This window comes from Colletes gigas, unplaced genomic scaffold (genome assembly GCF_013123115.1).
Source record: "Colletes gigas isolate AHSC1104 unplaced genomic scaffold, ASM1312311v1 Colletes_gigas_Sc00001, whole genome shotgun sequence".
Lineage (NCBI taxonomy): Eukaryota > Metazoa > Arthropoda > Insecta > Hymenoptera > Colletidae > Colletes > Colletes gigas.
In genome coordinates, this window is record NW_025106630.1 from 4,798,790 (window position 1) to 4,809,463 (window position 10,674).

At 37.7% G+C, this 10,674-nt stretch overlaps 1 protein-coding gene across 1 annotated transcript; it reads right to left on the minus strand.

Moving 5' to 3' along the window:
- Positions 1-5,636: 5,636 nt before the first annotated feature.
- Positions 5,637-9,967, minus strand: LOC122405289 (two pore potassium channel protein sup-9). The gene is made up of 5 exons (XM_043409931.1): positions 9,720-9,967; positions 7,929-8,084; positions 7,493-7,668; positions 6,691-7,020; positions 5,637-5,954 (listed from the first exon to the last, which is right to left on the minus strand). The coding sequence occupies exons 1-5, from the start codon at positions 9,844-9,846 to the stop codon at positions 5,637-5,639; spliced, it is 1,107 nt and encodes a 368-aa protein (XP_043265866.1). The 5' UTR covers positions 9,847-9,967.
- Between the last annotated feature and the right edge of the window lie 707 nt (positions 9,968-10,674).

Below are 10,674 nucleotides of genomic sequence, written 5' to 3' on the forward strand. Positions count from 1 at the left end.
TGGCTGATCTGAAGCTTCGGTTACTTATCTTAACATCGTCTCGCTTATCCAACAATAGTGGGATTAATTAAGTTAACGTTGGTCGAAGATCGTTGACAATTTATGCATATTTCGTACATTTCACACCATATCAATAATCATTTTTTTTATTTTTCTTTAACAAGCTACAATGATAAAACATTGATGGAAGAAGGATGGAAGAACAACGCAATTCTATCACGGCCTGAACGAACCACATGTCTAACCTCAAACGGCATCATCTCCTCGCACGTGCAACGCGTAAGTCTCGATCCACTTTGATAATTAATGTGAACTGCTATTTAAAATCGTATTTTAAAATATTCGTTATAGTAGTTTCCCTTCAAACAAAGAACTGGATATCTACCTATATATATGCAAGGTTTTATTATCATTAGTAAAACTTCATCAGTTCGCAGTTATTTTTATCCATTAATTTCTAGAATTGGTAGTCTCTGTTGAAAAGTATTTGTGTATCATCGAATCGGACGCGAAACAAAAAATTGAAGACGCATTAACATATCACTAATATTGATGTGTAATTAACAAGATGTTTTATGACGAAAGTCTTTATGATTAGTACTGAGTATTCGTGGATTCTGTTTTTATGGCCATTTGTACTGCAATAATGTCGAATAGTAACAACGTGTCGTTAAAAATTTACGAAAATTTATTTTCTCGAATTTCAATTGTTTATGATCTAATGATACGTTATACTCTGTCATTAAAATGGTGGATGGTTTCAAAGATTATTTATTTATTGATTTTTTGATAATGAAAAATCAAAATTTCGTGACATGTGCATTGACTGTATCGTTAAAAGTAAAGAAAAACTCGATAACATTCGACTACTGAAGTTGTACTTGTAGAATAAGTTTTATCTTTATTCCTGCAAATTCTTCGAGCCTTTTGACGGATCAGAAGTATTTCCAATGTCAGGGGGCGAAATGACGTTACTCATTACAGATCATTTGCTATACAATATAGTCTGTTTGATGAAATTTTTAATTCTGTTAATGGAAGCTATCTATAACTTGTTGATCTCCGAATACATTTTTCACTTGTTCTTTAATAATACATTTTACCAAAGTAATACAAGGATTTAAACATGCATAAGAAAACGATGGCACTTTAATATAATTCGTTACATTTTCTTGAGCTTGCATTTTGTGTGAATATTTTGGACTGTGTCTTTTTTTCTTTGTTTTAATTACACCTGCCCATCCGGTTTAATACGTCACTCGAAATCGATAATTTAACGTAAACAAGTTTTTTTTATACTTGCCTGTCTTTCATCAATATCTGTCTATTAATGGCGAAGTGAATTTATTTTTTCATCACTTTGATCATTAAGCAAATATATCATTTCCCTTGCATAGTTGCATTTTTATTATCATTTAATTCGTATTTAGACGCCAATTTACTAGCCAATGAATAATATACACGAATCGTGTGCATTTTGAATGTGTTTTGGATTGCGTAACAAAAAAATGATTATAATTTTCGTGTGGACTCTCCGTATGTTGTTTGTAAATAAAAACGTGGAACAGACAGATATGCAATATTACTTATAAATTTAATGACAAACCGTTGGTATTTATATCGTTAAACGAATTTTTATCGATTTTCGTTCACGTAAGCGTTTTCATCCATAGTATTCAGAATGTATCTCTATTTTACGATACTAAAAATCAATAATAAATAAGGAGTAATTTTTATAACGCTAGATTCGAAGGTTAAAGGTTGTACAAGCTCACTTATTCTTTACGGAATCTCGCTATAAATATAAAGTATTATCTGAAAGTCTATATAATCCTTGTATTATCTTAACACGCTATAACGTCCATTTGAGAATAAAAAAATGTATATCAGATTATCAGAAACTTTATTCTCGTAAGGAATAATTTTTTTTTTTTTTCTTGAAGTTCAATATAATATATATCTAATTTAAGAGCAAGTGGGGGAGGGTTGGGCGGGGGAAGATAATCGATCTTAGACGGAGTAGTATAATTAATATTTTGTAATTTCGAAAAGGCTATCGTTCATTACTGCTAATCAGTATAAACGATTAAAATTCATTTGTCCAGTAGGAGGAGCGTACAAAATGAAATCCTCCCTAACGATAATCGAAAGAATGTGAAATGTGGTTCACCGTGAATTCTTCGAATTCGTTTCCATGATGCTCGCACATCTCGTTATTCCTTTAATATCGTGAAAGTTCATTCCAATCGACGTGATCGTTGTTTGTTCCTACCCTATATGTTACAAATGTAATTCGTTCATTCTGTTATAGCGAGTGTTAATGAAGACAATCATAATAATTATAATATAAGTTAATAATAATAACAATAAGTGTATCGATACTCCGAATCTTTTCTTTTTCTCTTCTTACCTAATAGAACTTTTTATATGATTGAATAAACGTTCGATGGATACGGCTGGTTCAACGAATCGCGAGCACTTCCGGTTACGTAGCCACGCTATCTTCAGCTTCAATTGTAATTCATTGTTTTCATTAACCCTTAAACCGTGGAATGTGAATCGTGATGATAATCCGAGTATGATTGGGATCCCTTGAAACCGCTAATAAAATTATTATCGTTGGAACATGAGAAATGGCCACGTTTTCAACCCTTCCGGTATAGAATTAATTTTTCTTTGCATTTTTCTATATGTCTGACGAGAGATCATCTATCGACTTTTTTAAATGTGTTTTCGATATCGTCGCTTATATTCTTTCATATAAATGCACAATAGGATTTATTGACAATTCTGATTTGATGATTATGAATTCTTGTACTTCCATTTAATGGATAAAAATTATTTTGATAGAGTGTTATAGAATTTAGAATATACGGTCATGGTATGTATTTGTCTGAATCAATTACAGAGTGATTGTTCACGTTTTTCACTACTGAATAGAATAATAATTAATACTAAATAATGCAAAAGAAATCCATGCGATCTAATCTAATTTTCATTTGCTCCATAAAGAACTGTCCTAATAAATAAAATTAATAACGATAGAAAGGGACATTTGTGATGATCTATAAATTCGAATATATATGTCCGGAAGGGTTAATCAGTTGTAATGGATTTAAGGGTTTATGAACAATTGGCATTAGCACGCAGCGAGAGTGACGCGACACGACAACGAATAAACATGAAAATAGAAAAGCAAAATACAAAGATAACCCGTTCGCATTGGTATCTTTCTGGCGGCCGTTTTGAAATCGTCGAAAGGCCGAGTGGGCAAAACGAAGTTTCACTACTTATGCTATGCGTGTATGTGCATTCCAGTGTACGTCTTAAAAATACTCGAATACGTTCTACTTGTCGATAAAAGGCAAGAGAATTGTTCCGCTCGTGTTCGACTATAGTATGACGCGTTTTATCTATTCGGAAATACGTGCTTTGTGTCTCGATGGATTGACTTTCCGTAGGTAACTGTAAACCAATAAGTTCAAGGGACGATATTTAATTTTCGTGATCTACAGCTTTTTTGGATTCATTATCTTCGTTAGATATTTTATGTATATGTATATATTTATATTCTCCATCCTGGCCGAGCGTTCGTGAATGACGAGATCTATGGTAGCTAGAATTCTACGTAGTTACGGCCACGATTTCTCAACGATCTGGATCATTAATTAAACGGTAATAAATGGAAAATCGAGAATGGGGATTCTCTCATGTACTCGCGCACTCACATGATAATAATAATATAATGTTATCTCGCAAGTATGTATTTATACACATCGTAAGATCGAAACACCTTAATTCGTACACCTAGATTCGTACGTGTAATATCTATAATTCATATATACAAATTGTAAAATGCTTTCTTAATGAAAAAGTCGTGTTCATCTTGTGTATATGTCTTTTGGTGTGTATATATTTGTTTATATATCTCTCTCTTCTTTAGCAGTGTGAACGCAGATATATATTTTTCCTCTATCTCTTGTGCCTTCCTCGTTTGTTTGTTTTGTATTTTTTTTTTTTTTTTTTTTTTATTAATGCTTCTTGGCTACGGAACACATAATCACTCGCACACCCTTTTTGTACATGTACATACAATAGTTGCTTCTAAGAGTCAGTTTCACCGCCCGATCGCACCTGTGACAAGATTCTATCTTTTCTCGTAATTAAATAACTTAATGGAAGATTGTACCGTTACGTAAGTGCTATATTACATGGAATGTCCTCGATGAACTCGCGCGATGTGAATGCGATAAAACATTGGAAGTTCGATTAGAAATAATCGGAAGCACTTGGACGTCGTCCTCTTTAGGAAACGATTTTCAAATATTTATTTCTCCTTTTGAAACTGCGAATCGTTTGTAATAGCTTGTCGAAACCACGAGGTCCAGGAAAAAACGCTTGATCTTAATTTCTCTTCTCGCTGTAATTTGTAAAATCATGCCCGTGTCCGTGCGAGTCACGCCAATGAAAGAATACTCGGTTAGAATCTCGTCATTTCTGCGATTTGCCGCGATAACCGTGTCGTGCTTGATATTTGCGAAGATCAGTTCGGCAAAGAAAACTCAATTCGCCGTCTTAAAGGCTTCAGCATACGTCAGTGAACGAAAGAATATTCTCCCACCGTCCTAAACTTTCATTTTCCTCAACCCTTGGATGACTTCTATCGACTTTGACTCGCAGAATTATGGAAAATGTAAAAGGCTCAGATGAATCTGCAAAATGCTACAAAATAACAATCTTAATTCTAAAATATACATTTACATTAGGATATTTTAGAACAGTGTTTCTTGAACATCCCCTTGCTGCGGACCTCCGCAAGAAAATAAAACTTCCGATGGACTCCCACGACTAGAATTACACATGATACTGACATACTAGTTTCGTATATTTTAACTTCTATCCTCCTATATAACATGTTTCTTCTGTTCTTTTTTTTTTAGGGAGTTTCATGAATTTCAGCTTAGGGAACACTGTTATAAAATATCATTCACTACAGATTCACTACGTGCTACGCGACATTACTTCTATATCTCAGTTTACTAACATTTAACATGATATAAGAATCCACGAACCAACGAAGCAATTAACTGGACGCACGCGAAACAACCCACGAAAACAATCTACAAAAACGACAGAAGCCCCCCAAGGGTTAACCAGCCAAAAATTACGAATACTGTGACCAATTCAAAGCCGATTAACAATCTAACGTTAGCCTAGTAATTCAGAACGATCGAAACACCGACGTACTCCGGAGCGCGACTTGCGAAACCGACCCTCGCCTCTATCGAGGTCCGAGCGATCGAAGCGCGAGAAACGATCATTCGCGAATAATCGGCTCGATAAAACGATTCTCGCGGGAGTTCCTCCGTCCCCGGTTTCGCGCGGACTTCCGGTCGCGGTTGCGCGCTCTAGAGAACGGTTGATCGCGGTCGCGTAGAGAGGCGGTGGAGAACGTCTCGAAGGTTAAATTCGTTGAAGCGGTCGCCAGCAAAAGCTCTCTTTTTCTCTGTCCCGTTTCATATTTTCTTTTTCGTTTTTTTTTTTTTTCTTCGTGTGTGTGTGTTTCGAAAAGTGCCTCAGACGGACACCCGTCGCGACAGTTCACGTTGCGGCATCGTTACGACGGTCGACGATCGTCAGATGCTGGCCCGATGTTGGTACAACGGCGGCAGTTGCAGCAACGGCGTCAGCGGCGGTGGCGGATGCAGCTCACTGCGCATATTCAACGTCGGCAGCTGCTGCATCGGCAGCAGGTGCGAGATCTTACCGGGCGAGCGACGAACCGTGAACCGCGGTCTCCGTCGTTTCTTCTGGAAGCCGCTGCAGCGGCAGCTGCAGATCGACGTCTCGTCGTCCAGCGATATCGTGTCACCGTGGTTGCCTACTTGGCCCGACAGTATCGAGCCGTTCGCCGTTATTACGTCGCCCTCCAGGCGCACTGCTCCTTGCGCAGCCTGCGTCATAACAATTTTTTTTTTTCGAATCGTTACGCCGCCGGCGTGGTCGCCGTTGTTTTGCAAGCTATTAGACCGTTTTGGGCGAATTTCCCACGGTTTGTCGCTTTAGCGGTCTCGAGTCGTAATCGTACGGGGTGGTGCGAAACTGATTCCTCGTATTGATTCGACGTAGGTGCTAATGTTCAGACTACCGAGACAATTAACCCTTTACGGTCAAACGTTGGCTTTGGTATTGTATTCCTGTATATGAGTTTTAAGTCTGGGACGAAGAACGTTCTGAATGAGATCTGTTCCATGGGGCACCATGAGGTTAGGGGTACGCGTCTCGACTATGCACGTGGACTTTGTGTTCCCATGTGTGCCTTAGTGCCCCTGAAAGTACTGCACATTTCGATAAAATTCTCATCCCCTCCAGAAGGGATCTAGTCGAGTCTCAAGGGTAGTATAAATGCTTAGTGTAGTTGTTCGAAACAAGTGGAGAAAGACAAGAATTGTTTTCTAAACTACAGGAGAAAGTAGACTAAAAATGATATTTTGAGATAAGTTGCATCTACTGGTGGTCTATCAGAATAACCGTAAAGGGTTAACGAAATCTATTTTTATTCGAGTTATTTAAATATCGAATGAAGTTTTGCACCAGAATCAGCAGGAATGTTCGTCAGTTTGCCATTAATTTATCAGAAGTTGTTGACAGTTCGTTTTCGCGTGGAAAATATGTTTTGAAGATTCTTACCTGTAGAGCCTCAGCCTCGTCTCGCCTTTCATCCTCTGTATTCATGGTGACGAATCTCAGCACCAATAAATTGAGGGAGGCGGCGACGATGGCCAAGCCGAACAGAATGAATATCAGGGCGAACATCACGTACTCGGGTTTGTTGTCCAGCGCGTTATCCTTTTGTAGCGCGACCATGTCACCGAAGCCGATCGTCGTCAGGGTGATGAAACAATAGTAAATGGAATCGAAATACGACCACCCTTCGTACCTAGAGAACGCTGCGGCACCTCCCGCAATTGTTAAGCAAGATAAGGTCGTCACCACGCAGATAAGATTTATTTCTGAGGCCTGAAAATCACACAATTTCAATTAATCCTCTCCTGACGTATTCGCAAACATCATTGTTTCTTTCCTATAATTCTTTACGATTGTTCGTGCTAAAATTACTTGGAAACTTTGTAATTGCGGTGCTAAAGTGACATTAGTTTTTTATGTACCAAACTGTAATGAACTTTGCGGTTCTTACGAAAGTTCATCAAAGTTAGAGAAGATTCATAACAAGTTAACGTAACTCTGATAATGTGTCCTGTCTTCTATTTATATTTTCTAATTATGTAGCCAACTTAGTGCTGTCGAAACATTTCTGTTTGTCGTTACTTCGAAAAAAAGAAACGTGTAATTTGACAGTTTTAAATGACCAAATACACGATGTTAGCTCCGAGTTATTAAAATTGTATTAGCAAAATTTTATACCCTATCAAAGTATTTGAATGATTATTTCATGTGCATCGCCAAGGGGCAGTAAAGGTTGTAGCTTTACCTGGACATCCTTACAGTTAAGAAGCTGTTTTACGTTCCGTATTACGACGGACGAGAATTTATTCAGACGCTCTCCTATGCTCTGGAACATTACGAGTCCTAACGGGATTCCGACGATCGCGTAGAACATCGTGAACAGCTTACCGCTTATGGTGTTCGGCGTCGAATGTCCGTAACCTAAAAGTTAAGCCATAAATCCAGTATAAGAAGTTTTCAACAATTCAATAATACGATTTATTTGACTCCTACGATAGCTAACGCGACAAAGGCATCGAACGCAAATTATTTGTGGAACTGATTTATTACTCGTTATACAATTATTTTAATGGAAGCTACGACGAACATGTTCGATGCATGCAGTTTAAAGTTGTTGCTTTCAAACGCGAATATCTGAACATCACTTTAATTCCTATATTGTTTAAAAATAAAGCGCATACCGATAGTCGTGAGGACCGTGGTCGCATAATAAAACGCCCCGGCGAATTTCCACTGTTGACCGGCTTTGTGAGGTTCCGTCTTCAGCACCACTGTTTCCATGATCTTGAAGTCGTCCTCGCTTATATTGTATTTGCGTATAACCATCTTTTCAATGGCTGCCAACAAAACAACATCGAAACTAGTTAATCCATGCTGTTCGTGTTTTACAACTCAATATCGCTTTCCTTCGTACTTTCAAGACTGATCTACATTCTTATACTCCCCCGTATTCTTGTTCTACCCCTATAAAACTAGATTTGTAGCCTTGAAAAACGGGATCTGCCTTAGAACTAGTAATGTGCTTTCGTAACCAGTACAAAAATTGCAGTTCACAGTTGAAAGTTCGAAAGAAATAAAGGAGAAGCTACTGGAAGTTTCGACATATATCCTCAATTTGTAAGGCTGTAGGGAATCAATACTTTTAACGAAATTACATTTCAAGCCCTGTAAGTCGGTTCTTCCTGAATTGATCCGGGTTTTGTTCCCGAAAGTGGTTCAAGTCTTGCAGTTTTTCCTTTTTTTTTTCGACGAATGGGGAATAACTATCAGAGTTCAGGATCACTGTCGAGTTATTTTTAGCATATATAAGCTGTGAAAGTTCGCATTCATTTCCTACCACCGACGAAGCAAAGGTTACATTGAGAAATAAAAGTTGCCCCTCTACAGTTTTTAGCCAGTTTTATAAATAACGCGACCATCGTACCAAACATTTATTCGTACTTAAATATACATATCAACCTTGTTTACCCAAAAGCGATTTATTAAAATTTGTGTCCGTAATTAAAATGCAACATTTACGATAAAATAAATTCTCGTTTTATATTCTACCAAAAATATTTGTAACGTTACGTAACACGTTTCAATTGGAAATTTAATAATAGATGAGCCATTACTTTTATCATCATCCCATACTCCTCTTGTTTGAATATCGACGTCTAAATTAAAAAATATAAAAACGAACTCTTTACCCCTTGTGCTAAAATTACACGTGCAGCACGTCATGTGTATTTTGTGCCAAACTGCACATTGGCTGTAGCTATAAACGTCATGAGATATAAAGTAGGGACTCGGATCGTAAATAAAAAAATATCGGGATATATGATGGAAAATTACCAACAGCAGACAAGAAAAACCGTAGCATGATGTGGTATACAAGTAGACCTTACATACAATGTATTTTCTCGACCCATTTTTCACGGGCTCCAGAGCCCCATTAAGAAAATGAAATGAAATTGCATAAATTTTATTCTTTTTTAACAGAATGGAAGCTGTTTTCGAATATTCTTAGAATCTCTACACATTCTTCACCAAAATACGCGTTGTTTGCTTTTTGAAACATTAAAATCGTCCAATCCGTTCAGAAGTTACGGCGTTTTAAAGATATGCATGAAATTTCAGTGAAACATATCAATGTATGGTCAGACATTGTATTTTCGGTAAAGAATTTTTTTCTCGAAAGCGCGTAGGATTTCGGGGGTATGTATATTCACCAAAAATGATTGCAATCGACTCCCACAACGAAAAATAATTTTTTTAGAATGATTTGAAATTTTTTAATTTTGCCGAAAAATTTCTGCATCTATCTCTAGGAAAATATTTGTACTTGACAATCTGAGGCAGATTTGACAAAAAAGAATTCGAGTATCAATTTATATGGTTCCAAGCCAGTGTTCTCAACAAATGTTTTTAAAGTTTAATTTCTAGTTCGGTTCAGTGTCGTATCGAGAGAAGTTCATTGATAAGAAATGTACCGTCCAATGCTTCCTTGCGTCGTTTCTCCGTCTCGGACTCGAGAACGTCGAAGATTGCAGCGCCGACGAGGAGGTAGGTGAACGTGAAGACGATCAACGATAGGGTCCGGACGTTTTGTTTCTTCATTCTCTAGTGAGCCACATGCTCACTAGCAGGGCCCCGGCCCTAACTACTTGCATCGCTCAGTGGGCTACGATTTGGTGTGCCGGGCCCATGACGACCCCTTTCCGTTCTCGATGATGCTCGGGGGGCCCTTTCGTTTTTTACCGAGCGCTACAGACCCGGCACGCGACTCCTCTTCTTCAGGGTGTCTTCTTCCTTGCAGGCACTACCTTGTAGCCACTTTCGTTCATCTGAAAAATGTGTTTCCACTGTCGTCAGGGTGGTTAGAAAGTCCTTAAAGTAGCTTCTTAATCATTTAGCTTTCGTTAATTAACTCTAATACAGTTTGATTAACAAAGAGATGCAAAATAAATTATACTAATGGGTTTAATGAAGTTATCTGAAATTAAAAAAGTGAATGGTATTCTGTGCGAATAAATGAACTCTTCGCGAGTCAGGTGTGAATGATAAGGGTCTGAAACGGTAAGGGTGCGACGAAGTAGATATTTAGGTTTGAAAGTCGGTTGCGTGTGAAGTATCTGGAGAGATTCTTCAAGTATACGCGGAGTTTTTAACGAAGGAAGTACATAGTGCTGGAGGGAGGAAGATCAATTTCAGGTTAAAGGGAATGTGGTCTTATGTATGAACGGAACGTGAACAGAATTGAGTTGTCTTTGCTTAATCGCAGACTTTAGGAAGATCAACTGTCGCGTCTAATTAATTTCGAGACTGATCTTCCCCTACAATAGTTATGTATGTGTCGTCAGGTTTGTATTCAGCGTTGAAAAGAATGTCGACAACGTGAATCGCATCATATTTATTGATAATATTGGTTCGAGATGTACTGGTAAT

Bases quoted from the DNA above. Each gene is read 5' to 3' on its own strand.
- LOC122405289 (XM_043409931.1), bottom strand. From the start codon at position 9,846: ATGAAGAAACAAAACGTCCGGACCCTATCGTTGATCGTCTTCACGTTC. The intron at 7,669-7,928 runs GTATGCGCTTTA...CTTAACTTTTAG, and splicing joins CACGGTCCTCACGACTATCG to GTTACGGACATTCGACGCCG. The intron at 5,955-6,690 runs GTAAGAATCTTC...GTTATGACGCAG, and splicing joins ACGAGGCTGAGGCTCTACAG to GCTGCGCAAGGAGCAGTGCG.